General features: G+C 41.1%; 1 protein-coding gene across 17 annotated transcripts in view; it reads right to left on the bottom strand.

Moving 5' to 3' along the window:
* myo5aa (myosin VAa) overlaps nt 1-25398 on the bottom strand; it is a 239628-nt gene that overhangs the window by 55315 nt on the left and 158915 nt on the right. For all 17 annotated transcript variants that reach the window (XM_039770291.1, XM_039770295.1, XM_039770296.1 and 14 more), the window contains 8 exons: nt 22297-22405; nt 20652-20863; nt 20101-20257; nt 16873-17112; nt 14201-14449; nt 12611-12704; nt 3921-4069; nt 982-1098 (listed from right to left, as the gene is read on the bottom strand). In XM_039770291.1, coding sequence (XP_039626225.1) covers nt 982-1098; nt 3921-4069; nt 12611-12704; nt 14201-14449; nt 16873-17112; nt 20101-20257; nt 20652-20863; nt 22297-22405 — 1327 coding nt within the window. The remainder of the gene's footprint in view (nt 1-981; nt 1099-3920; nt 4070-12610; nt 12705-14200; nt 14450-16872; nt 17113-20100; nt 20258-20651; nt 20864-22296; nt 22406-25398) is intronic.

The following is a 25398-nucleotide window of genomic DNA, read 5'->3' as shown; positions in this document are numbered from 1 at the left end:
GTCTGTCACCTCCGCCTCTGTTTTTCCGCTTTTTTATCCTGCCTTTTCATGCTCTTTTCTTAACGGTACATCCGCGTCAGTTTCCAATGCACTCTCCCGGAAATCGCTGCAACAGACCCATACCTCACAAAGGTCCACCTTATTGCTGTACAGTATAACCAATATGCCCATCGAAGGCATTACACTGTTTTCTATATGTGCTCAGACAGAGGAAGGGTTCATATTGGTAATAACACAATAGAGAGATAAAAGAAAAAACAGAAAATAAATGTATGTGGAAGTGCTACATTACTAAATATATAGAAGGAGAAAAAAAAACAAAAAAACGACAGTATTAAGACCAAGAAATCAAATTATACAGGTTGGGGTTGGGGAATTCAACATTTAAGTTCGATGTAAAGCAAACGGATTAATGCCACTTGCTGTTAAGAATAGACTGAAGCACACTCGGTATGGTGCTTATCAAAACTGAGTGAATACAAGCCTTTAATCCGCTAACTCACACATGCAGACTTCCTTCAGCTGGTTAGGGGCTACAGACCCACTGACGGAAGCACCCACACTACCAATCTGTTGCTAGCTTTACAACAAAGCTTTGCTTTAGTTTTCGGCCATACTTGTTAGATGCTATTTTGCAGCTCAGTTACTTTTATCATGCAGTCTAAAACATGCTGCATTCTTACTAAACAGATACTTGATGTCACATTTACTATTTATTGCAATTATTATTGTGATTTTTTTTGTGTCGATTTATGTTTTTTGCACTATGTATGGCTTCTTCAAGTTCAATATGGTACACCTAAAACAATGCACTGCCAGCACTTTAATAACAAAGTGACATGATGGGTTAACTCATTCTGCTGGTTCAGAGTCCCACAACAGCTGATGCAGCAACCCTTGTGCATTTAGTTTATCAACTGATGAAAACAGGATGTGCCTTTTCTCCCTGATGGCCTTTAGAAATGAAAGACCGACTCTCACCTCAGGTCCCCGTGATGCCTCCTCCTCTCGCTCAGCGAATTCTGAGTTATAAGTGTACTCTGACTCATTACTGCTGTGGGTAGAATCCGTTCTCCTGTGTCCTGGCTTTGGTATAACCTATGGAGAGAAAGACCAAAAAAAATGAGCTTCGAGCGCAAGTCTGCTTTCTCTCAGCATGGGATAAAACTAGTTGATTAAAAAACACAATATGTAACCTTTTAGCATTCTATACATTTTTATTCATAAAGAAATAAACCAAAGTTTGAATATGTAGTTGTCTAAATAACAGATATAAAAACTAACCAAATTCTATATCCTTACTCCTTACTGTGTCAGCGATGATGGTGCTGCTGCTGCCTGTACACATCAGAGGCTCTTTCCACTTTCTCTTACCTTCAAGCCAAGAGAAGGTTGACTCAGTCTGGGCCTACCAAGTTCCACTGTGTGTGGATTTCCCTTGCAAACAATGTCATGCCACACCCTTGGCCACACCCATTAGAGCTCCTTGGCCACACCTCCCACATGCTGTTTCCTAGTACACAGTCATCACTTATGGCCTCTTAACATCTTCTTTCACAATACTCACTTCATGTTTTTTTCTTCTCTTTCTAATCCATATTAGTTTCAATCTACAACTCTGATCTTCCACCAAGGATTCTGTTAGATTTTTACCCATTTAAATTTATACACTAGTATTTTTTCCCTATTAACCGCTCATCAATCTCACAAATAAATGTTAATCCTTTGCCATTATGACCAGCCATTCTAGACTTCTCACCTGGGGTAATATCATATGCGCTCACATTTGGTTCTCAATCCAATGACCAGAGTTTGGTGATTTTTTTTACTGATTTTTTTTTTTTTTTTTAAACTTGTGTTTAAAGGAGGGGAGATCCAAAAATTTCCAGAATCAGTCAATAGCAAGGGACTAGGGTGTAGTTATCTACTATGGCCCTAGGTGTCGTATGACTACAGTCTTTTCAAGTCCGTAAAGTTGTATCATGTAAAGATGATCGAGAGCACACTTCTGACATTTATTCTACAATCATGCTTGTGACTTTGGCGAGTTTGTTTTTCTCCGGGTCAGAAAAAAAGGATGCCAGGCCACAGCGAACATGAAAACAATGACGATCGCATTTTTGCAAATCGACGGACATGTTTATATAAAAGGATTCCCTGTCAAACAGGCTGTTAATCAGCAACATTACATTGAACTGCTGAGGCATTTTAGGGAAAGTATCTATGGAAAAAATGTCCAGAGCAGTGGTGTACATAAAACTGCAGTTTTACCATGTGGGCGCACCAGCAAACATGGCTGCACTGTGATAGCCCACCTGTACACGTTGTGTTATTAGTCAAAACGTTTTATTGCCAAAAAGAATGCTTTGCACCACTCAAATTCACCAGATCTCATTCCATGTGACATCTGTCTGTACTGGAAATTAAAATTGAGACTGAAGGGAAGACCACCGCTGAAGAAATCTAGAAAAAAAAAATGCAGTAACGGTAACTAAAGATGTATACAGGAAAAGGTAACAGGAAAGGGAAATGCACGAGGACAAGTGGATTACATCTCAAGGGAGAATTTGGACGGTGACTAAGATGCAATGTGTTCCTCCTTGTACGCATTGACTTACCTCCTATTTCTAAATGTTGTCATTGACAACATACATTTTAATCTTTGCTCACTGATTGACCTAATATTTTATTAAACCTCTACTACTAGCTTCTACTATGATCCCTCACAGGCAGCACTGCTTCACCTCCTGCTGACAAGTCCTACAACCACAGAGCTGGACTTCGACGGATGACAGACACACCACAGAGGTGCGTGTAGCCGGCAGAACATGACTGGTTTTCAAACTATGCTGAGCCCTTGTAATGGAGAGTAATATCTAGCATACAGGTTTTTTTTTAATGTATTAATGCAGGGGTGCCCAACTCTAGTCCTGGAGGGCCGCAGTGGCTGCAGGTTTTCATTCTAACCCTTTTCTTAATTATCTGACTCCAATAAATAATATTTTTTCTTTTGTACATCTACAGTTTTACTAATATTCTGGCCACAACTGGGGTTTTTCCCCCCTTAGTATACGTATGTGTAAACAGTAAATTTCTCTCCTGCCTGTTCTGCTACCCCATCGAATTGCTCAGGGTTATAGATATAAAAGAAAGTGTTGAATTACAGTCAATCCTGACAGTGACCAGGCTGATAACAGTAAACATACAAGGCTACAGATGGGAATGCATATTGCATTCTTATGACCTCCATGATGTGGTATCTTGCAATTTCATTTTTCTATTGTACATGCAAGTAAAAAAACATCAACTGAACTTGAATTTGCATTTGGTGTATTAAAACAGGGCAGCTAGGAGACCCGGGTTCACTTCCCAGGTCCTCCCTGCGTGGAGTTTGCATGTTCTCCCCGTGTCTGCCCCGGTTTCCTCCCACAGTCCAAAGACATGCAGGTTAGGTGCATTGCCGATTTTAAATTGTCCTTGGTGTGTGTGTGTGTGTGTGTGTGTGTGTGTGTGTGTGCCTGCCCTGCCCAGGGTTTGTTTCCTGCCTTGCGCCCTGTGCTGGCTGGGATTGGCTCCAGCAGACCCCCCCGTGACCCTGTGTTAGGATATAGCAGGTTGGATAATGGACAAGCACCACAACAAGATTTATGAAATATGAGAACAGAATACATTGAAACCTGAAAAATGAAATTAAAAATATCCAGGGTTATGTTAACAAAAATGAATAGGATGACGTTTTAGATATTTTGGATTGAATACGCTAACTGCCCTGCTATAATAGTTTGCCACTGAAAAAGAAAAATGAGCTGTCAGGGGAAATTAATTAACAAGAAATCAGCATGAATTCCCTGCCCGGAATGATCAAGTAATAAAACAACAAGTGCTCAGTGTCCTATGCACGCCTGCCTCCTCATCCTTACCATGGTCAACGTCATTTCCTCCTTCAGGTCCTCATAACGCGCCTCCAAGTGCAGGTGTTCTGTGAGCAGGTTTTGGTATCGGGATCGTTCCTCGTTCAGCTCGCATTCGATTTGCTTGGTCTCTTCCACTAAAGCCTTCTCCATTTTCTCTGAAGAGATATTAAAACATTGAAACTTAGCACAAGAATTGAACAAAATGCACAGCTACATTTTGGAGGCAAACTCATTTAAATATCAGTCCGGGTTTCAGTTCAATAGATTTATTTTTTCTCCCCCCAGATGTACTTGAAATCATTAAATGCACTTCTCAAGTGATGTTGCAGGTCATTTGTAAAAGCAGTAAATCTGAATTGATTTTGTCATCAGAAGGTGACTTTTTGGGCGTACAGACACTTCAGTGCACAGTGGACAATTCTTCCACCTCACAGTTGTTGGCCAAGGTGAATTAATTTCTTGCCTGGTTATGGGGTCTACATGTTCTCACAGTGTTAGTGTGAATTTTCGCTCAGTCCTTTGGAAATTCTCCCTAAAATCCAAAGGCAGGCTATCAAATGTATTGTTATATTTAAACTGACTTTTGAGTGAGTGTACATGACTGCTTGAGTGGGTGTCTTGCGATGGACTGGTGGTCCATCCAGGGTTGCTTTTCACCTTGGACCCATTACAATCCGATAGGCTATGGTTTATTGAACCCTGACCTGTAAAGTGCATTCAGAAAGTGGACAGATGGACATAAATGGCGTCTTTCTTGTCTACCCAAGACAGGCATTTTGCCCTCCCAACAGTACAACTCATACTGTAATTAATATTTTTGAATTTCATGGCTTCTTTTCTCTAGAGGTCACCCCACAGTCTGTCTATGAGGCTCCATCAGTTGATACGTTTGAGTTAGCGATCAAGACTAGCCTATAGTGTTTAGTCTGCTGCAGACACTTTTTCTTCTTCTTTTGACTGTTCCCATTAGGGGTTGCCACAGCGGATCATTTTCTTCCATATCTTCCTGTCCTCTGTATCTTACTCTGTCACCCCCATCACCTGCATGTCCTCTCTCACCACATCCATAAACCTTCGCTTAGGCCTTCCTCCTGTCCTCTTCCCTGGCAGCTCTGTCCTTACCACCCTTCTCCCAATATACCCAGCATCTCTCCTCTGCACAGGTCCAAACCAATGCAATCTCACCTCTCTGACTTTGTCTCCCAACCTGAGTTGACCCTCTAATGTCTTCATTTCTAATCCTAACCGTCCTCGTCACACCCAATGCAAATCTTAACATCTTTAACTCTCTGCCACCTCCAGCTCTGTCTCCTGCTTTCTGGTCAGTGCCACCGTCTCCAAACCATATAACATAGCTGGTCTCACTACCGTCCTGTAGACCTTCCCTTTCACTCTTGATGATATCCGTCTGTCACAAATCACTCCTGACTCTCTTCTCCACCCATTCCACTCTGCCTGCACTCTCTTCTTCACTTCTCTTCCACAATCCCCATTACTCTGCACTGTTGATCCCAAGTATTTAAACTCATCCACCTTCGCCAACTCTACGCCCTCATCCTCACCACTCCACTGACCTTCCTCTCATTCACACACATGTAGTCTGTCTTGGTGGTCCTACTGACCTTCATTCCTCTCCTCTCTAGAGCAGATCTCCACCTCTCCAGGGTCTCCTCGACCTGCTCCCTACTCTCGCTACAGATCACATGTTCTCTGTCTGCAGCAGACACTACCAAGATTTCATGGACTCCAGCTCCTAATACTGTACATTTCATTGTGTTTGCTGCTTTGAGCACTGCCCTTTATTCTTGAAGCCATTTTATTTTCTAAACTCCTCCTTGTCAGTATCTCATATCTTATTTTTAATTGGAATGTTGGAATAAAATAGTCCAACTGTCAACGAGACCCACAGCATCAATTCTTCTAGATGAAGCTTAAAAAACAACAACCAATGGAGCCCTGTAGGTGTCAAGCCAAATTATAAATGACTTACATAATTTGTTCAAACAAATGATTTTTTTCCCTGACTCTGGTCTCAGTAGTACTGAGCTCCATTCCATATTAATCCATTCGAACAGATTATTATTTTTCCCCCTCGCAGTCCAGTTCTTATTACAGAGTCCCATACATTTTTCCTGGCTTATAAGTTCAGCAAACAATAAGGTGTATCTTAAAACCAGGTACTTGGAAGACCACTGCGGTTGAAACAGTTCTTTTGAGGAGTCCTGAAATGAGTTTCAAATGCAGGAAAATTTACAAGAATGGATTTATGGAATTTCTCAGAGAATGTGATATTCCAGAGTCAGCGGTGGAAATGTTAAAAGAAGAAAAGGCAAGTTTAAAATCTAGTTGATAATGGCACTGAACAGCATAGAGTACACTGAAACTACTGGCTGGCTATACTCTTCCAGTTCACTAAACTGCAGATCAGCAAAAATAAAAAGCGACTGTAATAAGAGTCGGGCAAAAACAACAAAAAAAAATCATTTGAACTAATTTTTTTTTTTTGCCTGACACTTACGGCTCCATAATAAGGAACTTCATAAGCACATTTATCTTAGGTAGAACGCCAAGTTGGGGCTAAGTGGTCTTTTGACCCCTGCAGATTTTTTTTTCTCCTGCACCAGGCACATGGAATTTCTTTATTTTTTCATCTGCCCATAGCATCGGACTTAAAAATGAATCTCTATATAAAAAGACTCTACAGGGTGGTCCAGATCTAACTATGTAGATCCAGATCATCTGGATGGGTCCAGGATTTTTTAGGTGATTTTCTATGTAATAAACTTAACTTACAATGTAATGAAAATTGCATAATTAGATCTGGACCACCCTATACTTTTTCTATGACTTGCGTATCTGTGTTACGTTACTGCATATTAATGAATTCTTTTCTATATTTATTCATTCTTATTGTTATCTATTTATAAATTATTTTTAGTTCCTTGCTACTTCATTGCAGGCATCTTATGAAGCACTCTGAGCTACATTCTTTGTATTACAATGTCCTGAAGAAATAAATGTTGTTCATGTTTAGAGTTAGGCATGTCGGTTTTATTGTTATTTAAGGATTTCATTAGAAAAAAATTCAGTTTCATTTGATAGATAGATAGATAGATAGATAGATAGATAGATAGATAGATAGATAGATAGATACTTTATTAATCCCAAGGGGAAATTCACATAATCCAGCAGCTTTTTATTTTATGGAATTTCTGAAATTATTATTGTTAACAAATTTCCATCATTATTTTTTTTATGGGTGCCCATCTCTCCAGTGTGTACTTCCACCTTAAACCTGCTGTCTATTTTCACTAAGAATAACACCCGTGAACATCATTGTCCTCCTCTCTGACCTCATCTGTCAACCTGTCCATCACCACTGCCAACCAGAAAGGGCTCAGAGATGTTAGACTGAGATGTTTTGGGCAAATTCAGAGGGCAGATGAGGGGTACATCGAGAAAAGAGAGTGTTGAGGATGGAACCGCCAGGCAAAAGAGGAAAACAGGAAGGCCAAAGAAAAGGTTTATGGCTGCGGTGAGGGAGGACATGAAGGCAGTTGGTGTGGCAGAAAATGATGTAAAAGACAAGGATAGATGGAGACAGATGATCTACTGTGGCAACCCCTAAATGAGAGCAGCTGAAAGAAGAAGTTTTTTTATGGGTTGCCACCATGTTGCTGCCACAAGAGGTGAAGACTACGCGAAGCTGGACATCAGTGTTCTGTTACTAGAAATCATACCCATGCATACATACCGACATGAGAATTTTCGGTCAATAAACACATAACCCAAGATAGCTCAAACTTAAACTTAAAAGAATCCAGACAAAGAACTGTCTTGGTTTGGCCGAGGCCTCCTTCTGAATTTTGAGAGAGAATTCTGAATAAAGGTGGCCCATGTATTCAAAGTCTCTCACGCCTAATGTGTACCTGCTGTCAACAATTTTAAGACATTTCCCAAAAACAAAGATGTTACTTGTCTGCTGATCAAACCTCCACAAAGACTGTCAGAATGAAATGTATTTAATGATTCTAGTGTCAGTCTTGTATCTACGTCTCCTAATTGTTTCATATTAATGAATTTTAGCAATATACTGCACTGTGAGCAACTACTTCGTGGCATGCCAACCATCACAGTCCATGCAACCTATCCCAGCCACATCAGATGGAAGGCATGAACTGACACAGGAGAGCCAGTCCATAAAACTGCCCGCTCACCACCATCCAACACACACACTCACATACTTTTTCCTGACTTACAGTAGCCAGGCAATCTAAGCTGCATGTCCCTGGGATGTGAAAAGAAACTGTAGTAAAAAAAACATCACACAGACATAAGGAGAACATGCAGATTCCACATAGACAGCAACTGGACCCAGGATTTGGATGGAGGATGCTGGGCATGTGAGGCAGCAGAGCAGAGCAGAGCATGTTATATGAAACTAAGATCCTCAGGCTGATTCTTAAGACCTAATTTGAAGCTGGACAATAAAGCCATTGGGATCTGGTGTCACATCTTCATTAGTCTTTAAGAATGTCTCTAACTATGTATGGGGACACTCGGTCATAGTCTTCTAAGGTTGAAATAGGGATAAAGTAATTTTTAAATTAAATGTATTTGCCAGCATACATACTCATTCAATCAATCCTTCCAACATTGTGTATTTCAAGTAAACACTGTTACCACCACCACCACCATCATGATCATGTTCTGCTGGACAGTCCTTTCACCTTCCTTCATTTCTTTCTCATTTGCTCTCTGCCCAATGTCCACATTTCTTTCCTTCTAATCTGCCCTCGAGTACTTGCCTCAGTAGACATTCTTTCTTACAGCAGTTTGGTTTAGAACAGTAGTTCTAAAGAGTGTGGTCCATGTACTACTGGTGGTGGTCCACAGACTAACCTAGTCACCTTTCTTAGAACGTTCTTACTGATAAGGCCACTGAAATGTCTCGATGACACCTGATCACAGGGCACACTGACTGACTTTCTTGAGGACAACAACATCTTTTACTTCTACACTACTTCTTCCTGCTCCAATTCTGTACTCCGAGTCTGCTAGGGGGGCTCATAGAGTAGAAATATGAGAATTAGCAATAGCCTGAAACACAGAAAGAGACCGAGGAGCACCGTAAGTCTGACAGACTACTTTGATGTAAAAATTGATGTAATCTAATCTATTTGTGCTCGTTTTTTTGTTGTCTTTCTCAGGGCACCTCCAAGGGCGTAAGAGTGGGAGTAACATTGGCACTTAAATTAAGGAGGTACTTTCTGATAAACAGCCCTGATCGGCCGTATATTAATTTGTGTTACATCCATACTACAAGGTTTTCACCTCTGTACATCCATTAACGCCTTTTGTCGACACTACCCTTGCATTTTTAACACTCAAAAATGGAGACTCTTGGAAATGCTCTCTGGAGACGTACATTTCTAAAAATGCTGGCTCTGTGTTACAGTGTAGGCAGGTGAAAATGAAGAGTTTTGAAAAAGCAGACTCTAATCTCACTCTGATTGGTTTGAGCCAATTATGTGACGCTTCCCTGACTGGATCCTGTTCATTAAAAAGTCTCATTCCCTGACTGGTCACCATTCTCAGAAGAATACCAATTTCCAACAGAGCGGACACAGAAGAGTAGCTTAATATGGTGCTTACTGTGTTTGTATCATTTCAATACGACACGCATGTGCAAAATGCAAACAATTTGCAGGTCTTCACAGTTTTGTGATAAACCTCATGGCCTTCAATGTAACGAAGCCTTCACAGAAGGCACTTCCTCATCCCGTTTCTGCAGATCTGTTCATGTCCAGTATAGATGAATGTCTCTATTATATATGTTTTTGGTCATTTTACTGTGAGTGGAGATTCTGGCATAAACGATGTGAAAACATTAGTCTGGATGGAGATCATTTTCATTTAAAAAATTTAAAGTAGTATATACACAGTATCAGTATTTGAGTTTGCGTGCCAGCTGTTCTTTATTTGTACAAGTACATAAAGAAAACAAAAATGTGATAATTGTACTGCACACAATGGCAGTTGTCGGTGGTTCTAAATATCAATGACTTTGACAAAATGGTCCTTGGTTTAAAACACCGTAGGACATAATGGTCTAAAAACAGGGGTGTCCAACGCGTCGATCACGATCGACCGGTACATAGGAAAGGTAGGGCAGGTAGATCGCGTTGCATTCAAAAAAAATTTTTTTTTTAAATGCTAATCTATGATATATCCTCCCCATGGCATTTGCCACTTGATTGACATACAGGGCGGCCAGTCTGAGATCTCTTTTCTTCTAACACACTGGTCATCCCGCACGCACGATCAAACGCGCGAGATACTGCAAAACTCCAGTAATCTAAGTGATCTAGTTAGCCTTCCAATTTATATCGACTAAGGAAGGGATTTAAAAAAAAATAAATAAATAAATTGTTGTTTATGGGCTGGATGTGGAATCGGAAGAGGATTTTTTTCTCTCACAATGTCACAATCGAAGTGCATTTGCCTCATCTGTCAATCTATCATTGCTATTCCAAAGAAGGAAAATGTGGAAAGGCACTTTCGAACTGTTCATAAAAACTACGAAACTGATTTCCTTCCGAAAAGCAGTCTGAGAAAGAAAAAGGAGAGGGAACTAAAATCGCAGCTGAGACGCAATGGAAGGCGTGTGCGCAACTTGACAGCATACGCTACAGAGCAGATTGAAAATTGTCTGTCAGACTTTATGTAATGGAAAAAAAAGTAACGATTCGAGTGTTGCCCAATGTAGCGGAGTAAGAGTAGCATTTGATCTTCACAAATGTACTCAAGTAAGTGTAACGGGGTAAATGTAACTCATTACTACCCACCTCTGATAATCAGTATAAATAAATTATATTATTATCTCTATATATATATAATTTTTAATGTAGGTAGATCATTTTGACCTGGTCATTTTAAAAGTAGATAGATAGAGATAGATAGATAGATACTTTATTAATCCCAAGGGGAAATTCACATAAGTAGCTCGCAAGCCAAAGAAAAGTGTGGGCACCACTGGTCTAAAATATATATGTTTTTCATTTTCACCCGAGATCTGTCTGACGTATTCTCTTCTTGCTAATCCCAATGGTGCAATAGTTTTCATAGTTTTACAAATCACATACTGGCAGGTGAACCATCTCACTACACTCCTTAATCTCATGGAGCTTTCTGTTCAATCACTTAGCAGCAATTTCCATTTACACATGTAATCTCATGTTCACACCTTCAACTGTCTGAAGCGAGCCTCAATAAATACATAACTTAAGTAAAGGGTGAGTCAAAATTATGTTAACACTAATGGATTATTATTATCTTGACCACACCTTTCCAGGTTGATGGACAGGTCATGGTGGATCATTGCCATGGCCTCCACACTCCCCTGATTTGACCCCCAGTGATTTCTGGTTATGAAGTATGGTGAAGAAGCGCGTGTATAGCAGGAAGGTTCTCGATATCAATGACCTGAAGGACAGAATACAGACTGTGGTATCATCTGTTCCCTGCAAAATGTGTGTCCGGGCTTTAAATGGTACTGTTGCTCGTTGGTTTTTGTGTGTCAAACATGATGGCGAACAGGTTGAGACATTCCTGTAAATCATCTTGAACATATGAAGTATGTTTCGTGAAAATATTGTTTCCGCCATTCAAATGTTAACATAATTTTGACTCCCCCTGTAGTAACAAGGGTGACCACCAGGGGCGCTGCAGCTCCCCAAATACTCGACACACAGGCTCAGACACAAGTCACAGTAAACAAAAGGGCTTTATTTGGTGCAAAACTCTTATAGAAGTCGTTTCCCACACCTCAACCACATTCTAGTTCAGCTCACAGCAATTCATCTTTTTTTGTCACTCTCTTCTTTCCTCTCCTTCCAGCAAGCTTTGTCCTCCTCATCCTCCCGACTGACTCCCGGAGCTGACGCAAGCAGCTCCTCTTTTATGTAACCCCTGAACTATGCCTGGTGTCCCAAAACCATGGCTTGGTACCGGTGATGTTGGAGCCCAACCAAGTAGGGCTCACCAGTTCCTTCAGCACCCCCTGGTGGCACCCACGGAACCCAAAAGGGGCCGAGTCGACAAACTCCAACTCCCAAGATGTCCTGTGGGAATGTGACAATGCCGTAGTTCAGGTGTGCTACCATCTAGTACCCTGGGGGAGACAAAGCCCTGTGCAAGCCATCTTACCCTGTCCTTCCAGACTGTGTGAGTTCTGGTTGGGTAAGGTTGCCATGCATCATCCTTCATAACACACATACCAACATTACCAAACCCCCACAATCCAATTGAAGATTGTGTTGGGTCAGAACCTAACCAGGCAACATCAGAAACAAATCAGGACTCGGCCGTTGACAGTGTCCCCTCACTCACACAAAAGCCAAATCAGTAATAACAATTTAATAAGTAAATCTTTGGGAGTACAAGGAGAACATGGACACTGTACACATAAAGCAACCAGGCATTGGGTTGGAACCCTGGATGCTGGATCCATGAGGCAACAGTGCTAATCAGTGTATTATGATAGAGCCTAATATGCATGTGGTTAAGTTAAATTTATAGCAAAGGAGCTGGGCCAGAAAAAATAATTTATTCAAACAAGGGTGGATAGTTGGCAGCAGCCCGAATCACAGCTTTTTGAGGTCACTTAGGAGGAGATCTATCCAGAACTTAAGTACCTTTCATCTCCTGCGCCTGCTCCAGAATAAGACGGTTAAGGTCCTCTTTTTCAGTCTTCAGTAAAGTGTTCTGCTCCTTCAACTCTGACACCAGCTGTTAAAATGACAATAAATAAAAGAAAGCCACAAGTGACTTTGGCTTGAGAAAAACAAACAATGGATCACCATGACAGATTATACAATAGAGAGAAGTCTACATTTTTCTTAATGATTAAACAAAAGTAGAAAAGAAATATTCAAAACATAAAATTAGAATAACTTCACCCTGGAGCAAAAATATGCAGGTAATGATCAACCCAAAAGATGTGACTGCAAACAAACTGCTAAAAGCACATCACAGCCAGCTCTAATTCTGCCATTTATGGATGCTGCTGTCTTATTTGTATTATAATAAAGCAATCAATATATTAGGTTACAAATAGGACATAGCAGCAGTAGGAAAAAGTCCAGAGAAGAGGGACTTGTCTGATTCAGGGCTACAGGGGATGAGTTATGAAGAAAGAATAAAAGAGCTGAGCCTTTACAGGAGATGAAGAGGTGACCTGACTGAAGTGTTTAAAATGATGAAGGGAATCAGTCCAGTGGATCGAGACAGTGACTTTAAAATGAGTTCATCAAGAACACGGGGACACAGTCGGAAACTTGTGAAGGGGAAGTTTTTCTTCACACTGAGAACCACAGACACTTGGAATAAGAGACCAAGTAGTGTGGTAGACAGTAAGACTTTAGGGACTTTCAAAACTCGACTTGATGTTAATAAGTGGATAGGACTGGCGTGTTTTGTTGGGCTGAATGGCCTGTCCTCGTCCAGATTTCGTTCTTTCGTTCTCACGGAAGGACTTGATGATATACCAATGCATGCTCCCCAACTTGACTTGACTTGCAGTGAAGGGGAACTATAATGAGCAGTGCCAAGTTTGAAAACCAATTCAAATAATAATAATAATAATAATAATAATTAGATTGTTCTTATGTTCTAATATTCATAAAAGAGGGCCGGGGGTACAGCAGTAGTGCTGCTACTTCAGAACTTCAGTAAACTGGACTTGGACTGCACTCCTGTCACTATCTCTCTGTGTTCCTTTTGTTTATGTGCTCTTTCGTCGATGTACTAGGATTTTGCTCCTCAGTTCCACAGTTTAACTGGCAACTCTTAAATTTGTATAATCACTTGAATTAGAGGTATGACACTTTGTTTTTGGGATGTGGATAAAAAACAATTGTTTAAGTATATTGCTGGTTGCACCCAATGCTAAGGTACAATCCAAAAATTGGATCAAGAGGGCCCTGTAAACAGATTAATGGCCAGACAGATAATATACAATACAAAAGCATTCTTCTCTTTTTAGCACACTTGTGTGCCATCTCAAATTAAAAGGGCAAAACGCAACAAACAAACACAAAAAAAAAAAGCACGGCTACATGCTGCCAAGCTGCAACCCTGGTGCTATGAAATACAAGCTCAGGTTACATATGCCAAAGAGAAGGTCAGGCACCAGAAAAGCAAACTTTGACAGAACACTAGATGGCACCATGCACACCTTCATCATCACCACCATCACCACCTTGGATAAATGAAGCCTACTGTACCTGCTCAGTTTCCACCTTGTACTTGTCAGCGTACTCCTCAATGGTTTTCTTCTCCCTCTGTGTCTCTTCAAGCTCCTTCTTGAGTTTTGCCAGTTCCTCCAGCAGAGAAGTTATACGATTAGAGTTGACTCTCGCCTCCTCCTCAGTACCGCGAAGACGATCCACTTCATTACGCAGCTTCTCGCTCTCGGATGAATAGGTGTTCTCTAGGTTCGTCAGACGATCGTGTAGGTTCTTGTTGTCTTTGTGCTAAAAATACAAATTGGAGTTTAAATGTTGCAGACAGTAGCCGAGGAGCAAAAAGTTGGGAGCCTGGTTTGCAACAGAAGTTTACAGTAGCAGAGATTCTCTGGAATTCGGCCAGGCTGCAGCACCTGCTCTAAACCTTCATTGTCAAGGGGAGGCACTCTGACGAGTCCCGTTGTTATTGCTTACATGTGTTGTCACTAACCAGATTTTGTCTCTGCCTTCTCCTTGTTGCCCGAGTGACATTAGGTTAGAAACTGGCATGTCCATAAATGGGACACACATGTTATTTGCTGGTCAGTTCTGACACCAGTTTGGAGCTGGTGGGCTGGCACAGCTCAAGGGTGTTGGCTTCTTTCACCCCAAATGAAGAAGTTTTTTCTTCTTAATTTAGGATCTCTGATGCCATCCCCGTTTTTTTTTAATATAAATTTGGTGCAGAAGGGTTTAAAATACATAATAATTAAATGAAATGCAAATCAAAAATACTAATATGTTTATTGTTTTAAATTGTACTGGAAGTAAAATAAAATAATAATTATATTACATTTTCAGTTATTTGCATAGCGGACACTTTTATCCAAAGCGACTCATAAAAGAGGTCAACATAATTGAGTAAATGTCAGTCTGGGGGACTGTTTGGAAACATTTAACACACACATTTGGGATGGGGTGTCATGCATTCGTGCTGGAGGACCTCCTCAAAGACTCGATCGAGGTATTTATGTAATAACCCACCAGGACGAGAAGGGGGCGCCGTTGACAACATTCTCTTCTCCTTCTCTCCCCACAGCATCGAGAAACCGCCCAGTCAGGGCACTTAGCCCCGCCCCATCCAGTTTCTCAGCTAGAAGAGACCCAGCTGCCTGGAAGGAGGCATCTTTTGCGACCAGAGCAACCTGCCGGATGGAGCTCCTGTCAGATAGAGCTGAACCTATTTGTTAGCACTGAGGGTGAGAAGCATAAAAATGCCAAGAGGTGCTATTTTCATTAGACATTTTCAGTTAATTAAATGGGATGACCTGATTGGCGTCCCAACTTTTATATTGGCAAGACTGGTCATTCCTGCACCTGGCCACAGGGGACATCTAGTCTCACAAGACTTCTCAGTTTAAATTATGTCAGTTTTGTAAAGCACTTTAAGCTACATCAATTGTATGAAAATGCACTACAGAAATAAATGTTGATGTTCTTGTTGTTGCAGAGCACGTGGACTGCATAAAACTAGGGTCTTTATGGAGAGAAGCCTATATCTTGAAGTCTACATGGTAAGATAAGGGGGAAAATTTGTTTCAATGGGACTTAATTTACCTTTTCAGTAATGTGCGCATACTAAAAATGGGCAAGAAATTTCTAACTGTAAAATACGACTACCAGATGTAATGTTGTGAATTGGATCGCTTTGCAGTCAAGGGAGTCAATGGAGGCTCTGCTCGGTTCACTCGAGAGACTGAGTGAGGAGTCCGAGTGTCTGGGCTTGCGAGGGTCCCGATAAAAACCAACATCAGGCTCTTAATGACCTCTTGGGCACAGCCATCCGCAGTGTGTCTGTCTGCGGAGAGAGTGTCGACCTCGTCGAGAGGTTTGTGACATTCATGTCTCTGGTGACTCTTCCTATGAAGTCAGTAGACGAATTGGGAGAGCATGGGGGGTCATGAGGTCACTGGAAAGGGGTGTGTGGCACTCCTGATATCTGCAAAAGGATGAAAGTCCAAGTCTTTAGAGTCCTGGTGCCCCCTGTTTGTGAGACATGGACGCTTTCCAGTGACCTGAGACGAAGACTGGACTCCTTTGGTACTGTGCCTCGTCACAGAATCCTTGGGTACTGTTGGTTTGACTTTGTGTTGCTAATGGTTTTTATGTCATTTTCATTACCTGCATTGTAAGGAAGTGTCAGTTATGGAACTACGGCCACGTGGCGCGTTTCCCAGAGGGTGATCCAGCTCGCAGGATCCTCATTGTTGGGGACCCATGTGGCTGGACCAGGCCAGGGGGTCGCCCACGTAACACATGGCAGTGGCAGATAGAGGGTCATTTCCGGAGGGTGGACCGCGTGTCTGCCTGGTGGGTTGCCAAGTGGGATGCAAGGCATCGTGTAGTGGGCGCGGCAACACACTGTACCAGTGCATGCTCCCCAACTTGACTTGACTTGCCTTGCCTTGCAGTCAAGGGAAAATATAATGAGCAGTGCCATGTTTGAAAACCAATTAAAATAATGATGATAATTATAATAATAATAAAACAGCTAAAGGTCATCTGGACTGTTCTTGTATAGCTACATTACTGCTAGCCATTTTGTAGTATGATATAACAGCAGTTTGTCACACCAGTTATTTATTCCCAGCTGGAAAGGGTCCAGTTCCTTTTTTTAGTTGCTGGCTCTGAAGCACACACACACACACACATTTCCATGGAAACCCACTGACCTGCTCGTCCACCTTGCGCTGCAGCTGCATAATTTTGTTTTCCATGCCGATATTGAGCTTTTTGTAGTGTTCCACAGAGCGCGCCTCGATTTTCAGCTTCTTCAGCTCCCTCTTGGCCCGCATGCGCCTGACACAACACTGCAGGTAAACAATAGCCTCCAAGGAGCGCTTGTACCACTGCCGGGCCAGCCAGCCCCGCACCATCTTCTGGATGATGACCGCCTTGTGCTCACGCACCATCTGTATAAGGAATTATTGCAAAGTTAATGTATATTGAAGGTAATGAACAATTTCTGGGAGTTTATCCTGGTTTATTCTCTATACAAGATTTTGTCAAAGTTTCACTGCTAAAACAGACAGGTCGTAATTAGCCACAGCTGTCAGTGCCATTCATGGACAGCAAGAAGTTCACACAAGTTCGACTGGAATAGCATCTCTCAAGTTTCAGTGAGAGCCTGGAAAAGACTGTCATCCCTGCCCAACCTCCCCAGCCGCAGCTTCTCAAAAGTAAGAAAAACCCCTCTGGTCTGAGCATGTGGGGCCTAGCTGATGCGGTCCTATTGGTTGGTATCAGTGTCCCCTCTAAACCTGAGGGGCTAAGATGCCATGAAACAGTTTTAAAGGTTCAATTTCTAATCCCTACCTACTTGTGACCAGGAACTAACAAATCAATCAACACACTGGTGGACACGTCACAAAAATACGGACACAACTGCCCTGTAGCTGTGTAGTCCACTAGTGGCCAGAGCAGTTAACTGGGGTTCAATCCTCATTACTTTCTGAGTGACACTAAATATATGTACTATAAAAAAAATAGATTGGAATACATTCAATTAGGGATAATGCTACTGTGTTTAAAATAAAATGTAACCCATATGCAAATAAATGTCATGCCAGGCTGCTAGGGTATACTATAGGCATTAGTTGAAGATATATATATATATATATTTTTTTTTTAAAAAAGAAGAAATGTTCTTGGAACAGAAGAAGAGAAAGTGACAGGAACTCCAAGTGCTGATAAGAAATGACTGGAAAAAATTATATATAAATTTGCAATTTGGAATGTTAAGGTTATAGAAGTTATCCACCTTAAGAAAAGAACAAGTGTTTGTGTGTGTGTCTGTGTGTCTGTCCTGTTGCTATGTCTCTGTTTTATGCTATTTGGTATGGCGTTTGTAAAAGCAGTGCTAAGGTTTGTGATGCACCATCTGTTGGAATGAAAGATGCAGTGCATTTAATTACAAGACACACTAATAGATTGTGCTCTGCAAAATGTTAATTCTGAAAACGTCTAACAGACAGTAACTGCACGAGGGATAGAAATCAGCTTATCCACCTTAAGAAAAGGACAAGCATTTCTGTTATGGGGGTGTGTGTCTGTGTGTCCATCTAGGACTATGTTTCTGTTATATACCATTTGAAATGGGATTCAAAAAAGCAGTGCCAATGTGTGTGATGTATTGTCGATTGGAATGAAAAATGCAATGCATTTTATTACCACATTCATTATAAAAAACATTCCAGTAAATGGAGCACTGTAAGCATTAATGCTGAATACGTCCAACAGAGAGAAATCAGTTTATTTATTAGATTTCAACCCGTCCTCACCAGGTAGCACAGCTAGTAATAGCATATTTGCACAGGATAAAAAATAATTCTCTTTTTTGTTTTCACAAGTTCTTTTGATGGATAATCCAATGAGTTGAATGAAACTAATAGCAAAAAAAAAAAACGTCAAGAGTTCCTCTGTATTACTTATGAATTAAGGACACACTGCATCTAAATCAAAGATTAACAGAAACGGAAATGTGTACTTTGTATGTATATAAAAATACACAAATACATTATATATTGATATGACTAATTATGAAAGATGTATTTCCTTAAGCTAGCAAGTCTTTTAGCTGCCAGTGGTCGAAGACTTGTGTGACACATGATCGGGAAAAAAATGTAAAAGAATGTCACGGTTTTATTTTGAAATGGAAGGAATGATATTTGCCATTGTTAGATGCAGTTTTTTTTTTTTAATATTCAATTAATTTCGCTCAGCCCTGGAACTGAAGATTTTATTGAACTACCAAATGAAGGACTACACTGTGATTGTGGTTGCATTGATCAGCAACATTCATTATTTTCAGATTTTATTTTTTTTCTCCAGCTTTGGAGTTTTTTTTTGTTTTTTCTGTCCACCCTGGCTATCGGACCTTACTTATTCTATGTTAATTAATGTTGACTTATGTTTATTTTTTATTGTGTCTTCTGTTTCTCTATTCATTTTGTAAAGCACTTTGAGCTACATTTTTTTGTATGAATATGTGCTATATAAATAAATGTTGATTGATTGATTGATTTTCCATCACATCTGAATACAGATAAAATTCAAATTGATATCCAAGTAGCTCTTGGGTAGATTCACTTTTTATTTTTTAGAAATTATTTTTGTAAATATTTATTTTTGATTCTAATTTGAAATGATGTCACAATTATGGGGAAAAAAAAAATTCAGATGTGTTATATAATAACTTTATCATAGTTATTTATTTATTTATTTAAGTACTCTAGCAGTATTGGCTTTGTTAAAAATCTCTCCTACAAATGCTTGCCTGAATGATCCATTTATTAATTATATTTGATTGTAAATTGAATCATTTTGTCTAGCACATTTCTTTACTGTGGCTACAAGACTCAAATTGTTGTAATAAGGACTAACTGTGCTACTCGTCTACGACGGGTTGAAATCTAATTTATGCCGACCTCAGCATTAACATCTAAAGTGCACTATCGATTGGAATGTATTTTGTAGTACTGTACATGTTTAGTAATAAAATGCATTACTACAAATGTTTGTGAAGTGCCATCTGTTGGAATGACACAGACATAGCAACCAGATGGATACACAGGCAGACTTATCCTGTTACGAAGGTGGAAGTGTAAACCTTCTTCTAGTTATACAGTGTAGCCCCCTAGTGGTTCCAGTGTTGAGCTGTAAACCACATGACTGCACGTACAATCCCCACCACTGTCTCAATTTATCTCCTTGAGGAAATTGCCTCATCTACCAGAACTCATGCTGTACAAATACAGAAATACCGATAATAGGATTCAATTCTATACCCATAAAGTACCTTTCCTTGCCTTCTATGATCATACTGAACAAACCAATGAGCCTGGAACATCTTCTAGTCAATGTAAATGTATATTTTTTTTTTTGTAAAGCATGCACCTCACCTGCTGGTACTTCTGTCTGGCCACATAACCCCGAAGCATGCACTGGATGATGAGAGATGCATCCTGCATGCGCCGGTATCGCTGCCGAGCCACATACATCCGCTGAAACTTCTGGATGGTAATGGCAGCCCTTGTTCGGCGTAGGAATTTGGCCAGGCTGTACAAATAAAACATAAATTTAAAAGATGACTAAACAAAGCAATAAGAGCAGGTCCATGCACTGTAGTATCAAAGAAAGTATGCCCATGTACTGCATAAATACCACTTCATCAGGTCAACCTGATTGTTAAAGCAAATAATCTGCTCCACCAAACAAGAAATCATGTGGAGGCAACTTAGTCTTCAGCATATCATATGCACACCTGGTCAAGAGGTTTAGTTCTTATTTGAGCAAACATTAGAATGGGCAAGACAAATGATCTAAAGGACCATCATACAATTGTAGGTGCCAGACTTGCAGGATCTGGCATATCAGAATGGATGGATAAAAAACAAAAAGCTCATTAGTCCAACCTACAACGACTTACAAAAAAAAAAGAGAGTTTCCTTACCATCGTGCCTGGTAGCCTCGGACATGCCTCTGGATGGTGATGGCAGCACTTCGCATGCGCAGGTACTTCTTGCGTAGCAGCCAACAGCGTATAGTTTTCTGGATGCGAATGCAGGCTGCACGCAACTTGTCTGCTCGCAGTTTTTCCAAGTAGGCCACTTGACCAGCCCGGAAAAAAATTTTCGTTTTTCCAAACTGATATTTATCCTTATCCTGCAGACACAATTAAAAAAAGGATATTAGTGTCTAGTAATGTAATGGGTGGCACATGTGCATTGGCATCCCAACTGGGATTGAACATGGACCCTTATCTGGCTGCGAGGCCAGTGCAGAGACGAGTACGGATGAACATTTTTTTTCCTCCAATACACCAGATGACAATATTCCTGGATTGGAATTCCCACAAACTCCTGCAGAGCATGCTGGAATCTGTAGTCCCACAATGCAGCACTGTTGGGTTCTATAGGGACAACCAGGAGGAGCTGCTGGAACGTCATATGACTTTCTAGGACTTCCATTTGACCTGGAAGTGCTTTCAACGGGATATGCCTAAGCACCGGAAGTAACCCCAGGTCTTGTCTTAAAGAAGCCACCTGATCCTAACCAAGGGGCTTAAGACTCAGGTGGAAGATGACAAAGCATCCCCTGAAGAGTGGAAGGTGAAGGAAAATGATTGGTGTGAGATGTACAAAAGGCTTTGTAAGGTATTTGGATGCAAATAAACCTTTTATTATACCTGGGCTTGTGTCTGTGCGATTGTATCTGGGGTTTGGGGTACTGCAATGCCCCCTAGTGGTCAGAGTATGCAATAATGTTTGTTGAAAGTCCCATGAATACAGGGGTTAAATGAGTCTTCAGTGATCCAGCCACTGTTAATCACACTCCTCTCAAACTCATTCACGGTTCTTCACTGAACCCGCTAAACATCATGCATGGCAGCGCTCCTGTGTGGGCTGGACACTTAGAACAGGTCACTAACAGCAGCCCAGTAAAAAACAGATTTTCAGTCATTTTTAACAATATGGACTTCTTAAGAGAGCTGCACAAACAAAACTGGCAAAAAGTACTGTGGAACTTAAACTGGGACACACTCTGATTAGCAGGGTCTGTGCTGTTTATTGCATTAAAATGATCAGAATAGACCAGCTTCCCATCCTAAGAACAGAATACAGTATACTGAGAATAACATGGGGAAAAACAAACAAGTGAGGGAGAAGAAGAAACTGGGTCATGGAAACAAAAAAGTGTAATGCAGGCAGCACAGAAATGGTGGCCACTATTGAGTTGACGGTATCCAGTAGTTGGGTACTGCAAATATTGCAACAAGCTTGTTCATCTGAGATTTGAGATTTAATGACTGGATGGATTGCTGCATTAAGCCGAATTCATTGGCAACACTCCTTGAACCATTCTAGGTCTTTTCTAGCCTGGGGCATAATGCATTATCATACTGAGTGGGCCTACTTGCTAATGGGTACATGGCCGCCATGGGGAGAGGCACCTAGTCGACAATAATCTTCAGTTTACATTTGGCACTGCAACTATAATCTCATGTGACATAATGTATTTCAAAAAATGTATGTTGTTTCATTAGATATATGAATGTTCGCTTGATTAATACTGGAAAGCCAAAATACTTGCAGTACCTTGATGAGCTTTTCCAGGACGTTCCTGCAGGTCAGCTTTCGATCGCTCAACACATCTTTCTGCTTCATTAAAACACGATATCGGCTGAAGAACTCTTGATAGGTCCACCTGACAAAAAAAATAAATTATATATATATACTGCTCAAAAGAATTAAAGGAACACTTTGAAAACACAAAGTGGGAAAAAGAAATCCTCCTGGATATCTATACTGATATAGACTGGGTAATGTGTTAGGAACGAAAGGATGCCACATCGTTTGATGGAAATGAAAATGATCAACCTACAGAGCCCTGAATTCAAAGACGCCCCAAAAATCAGAGTGAAAAAATTATGTGGCAGGCTAGTTCATTTTGCCAAAATTTAATTGCAGCAACTCAAAATTGTACGCAGCATTTTGTATGGCCCCTGTGTTCTTGTATACATGCCTGACAACATCGGTGCATGCTTCTAATGAGATGACAGATGGTGTTGTGGGGGATCTCCTCCCAGATCTGGACCAGGGCATCACTGAGCTCCTGGACAGTCTGAGGTGCAACCTGGTGGCATTGGATGGACCAAAACATAATGTCCCAGAGGTGTTCTATTGGATTTAGGTCAGGAAAGTGTGGTGGCCAGTCAATGGTATCAATTCCTTCATCCTCCAGGAACTGCCTACATACTCTCACCACATGAGGCCAGGAATTGTCGTGCACCAGGAGCCACTGTACCAGCATAGGGTCTGATTTCATCCTGATACCTAATGGCAGCCAAGGTGCCTTTGTCAAGCCTGTAGCGGTCTGTGTGACCCTCCATGGATATGCCTCCCCAGACAATCATTAACCCACCACCAAACTGCTCATTCTGAATGATGTTACAGGCAGCATAATGTTCTCCATGGCTTCTCCAGACCCTTTCACTTCTGTCACGTGCTCAGGGTGAACCTGCTCTCATCTGTAAAAAGCACAGGGCACCAGTGGTGCATCTGCCAATTCTGGTATTCTATGGCGAATGCCAATCGAGCTACATGCTGCTGGGCAGTGAGCTCAGGGCCCATTAGAGGACATGGGGCCCTTGGGTCACCCTCATGAAGTCTGTTTCTGATTGTTTGGTCAGAGACATTCACACCAGTGGCCTGCTGGAGGTCATTTTGTAGGGCTCTGGCAGTGCTCATCCTGTTCCTCCTTGCCCAAAGGAGCAGATACTGGTCCTGCTGATGGGTTATGGACCTTCTATGGCCCTCTCCAGCTCTCCTAGAGTAACTGCTTGTATCCCAGAATCTCCTCCATGCCCTTGAGACTGTGCAGGGAGACACAGCAAACCTTCTGGCAAAGACACGTATTGATGTGCCATCCTGGAGAAGTTGGACTACCTGTGCAACCTCTGTAGGGTCCAGGTATCGCCTCATGCTACCAGTAGTGACACTGACTGTAGCCAAATGCAAAACTAGTGAAGAAACAGTCAGAAAAGATGAGGAGGGAAAATGTCAGTGGCCTCCACCTGTTAAACCATTCCTGTTTTGGGGGTCATCTCATTGTTGCCCCTCTAGTGCATCTGTTGTTAATTTCATTAACACCACAGCAGCTGAAACTGACTAACAACCCCCTCTGCTACTTAACTGACCAGATTAATATCCCATAAGTTTCATTGACTTTATGCTATACTCGGATTAAAAAGTGTTCCTTTAATTCTTTTGAGCAGTATATATATATATATATATGGCTGCTGCCCCCGTGACCCGACCTCGGATAAGCGGAAGAGGATGGATGGATAGATATTTTACTTACTTACTTTAAGATATCTCATCAAGTATATCTTCCTTACCCTATTGGCAAATATTGCTGCTGAATAAAAGCAAAAACATCCCTCATTTAAAGTTTTTGTATGTGCATTTTTTGCTAAAATATTGTTAAATAAACACTTCTGCACTGCAATAAATGCATGCATTTTACGTGTTGTGAGCATAAGACTGGATGACATGACGTGTGGATTATGTCAATCTGTCTTTCTCAATCTCTGTGGGTCATGGGCTGCTATTGCTCATTTGAGAAGTGGGTCATGACGGGTCCTTAATTGCCCCCTCTCTGGCGGTCATGTTCAAATAACAAAGGGGTGACCCCTCCACCCACTCTGATGATCGCAGTGGAATCAGCCAGGGAGGCCCCTCACCCCAAGACACTTACATTGGAAAAAGTGGGTCATGACACCAAAAAGGTTGTCAAACACGGGGTTATATGCCACAAGTAACCCACAAGGATGGTTTTATATTGTTGTGGTCCACTGTTGGTCTCCATAGATGTCCATTCTATCTGAACGTTTGTTATCTCCATTCTCCATGGAAACATCACAATAAAAAAAATTCCTGGGCCCACACTACTAACCGCATGGAGTAAGTAACATACAGTAACATTTGGGTGGAGAATTTCTTTAAGTTTGTTTTTAGGTCACATTGAGTGTGGTTTAATCACTAACTGGATGATTAATTTCATGCAAGAATGGCTTTTATCCTCCTTTTCTTTACTGTCAACCTAAATGTATACTTTTCCGTTTTCATTCATTGATCTTCTACTTGGCCTTTGGTGTTCTTTCCGTTGTTTTAAACAAACTTGATGCTGACCTTGAACAGAGACAAAGAGCAGTGTAGCCAGCACATCAACATCATGAAACAAGACACTCTGATCAAGAAGAACTTGGGCAAGTTTATGTGTGGCTAAGGTGATGATGGCTTCTGGCTGTGCTCAGGTGAAAAGTCCAAAGGCTGGATTGGATGGCTCAATTACTTCTAGCAAAACAGCTAATCAGATGTTCAACCGTTATGGTAGGCAGGTAGATGGTCCATGAGCAGCAAGCCTTCTCGTCATCTTATTTTTCATGGTTTTACATTTTCAAGACTCTTCTTGCCGTTTTTAGAATTTTTGCACATCTATGTCATATTGCTCTTATTCTCTTTTTTAGATGGACATTACCATTTTTAGACAACCTTGGCAATTTGTTGCAGTTATTCTACCAGTTAAGTGATGTACTGCATCATCAAGACCCACCTATAAGTGAGGGCGACGTAGAAATTTCTCATATTTGAGTATGGTGATCCTTTCTAAATGCAAACTGTGTGGTAGTTGGGAGG

This window comes from Polypterus senegalus, chromosome 12 (genome assembly GCF_016835505.1).
Source record: "Polypterus senegalus isolate Bchr_013 chromosome 12, ASM1683550v1, whole genome shotgun sequence".
In the NCBI taxonomy this organism is placed as follows: Eukaryota; Metazoa; Chordata; class Cladistia; order Polypteriformes; family Polypteridae; genus Polypterus; species Polypterus senegalus.
Note: the sequence above shows the minus strand (reverse complement) of the source record. Positions and strands in the feature narration are given on the sequence as shown.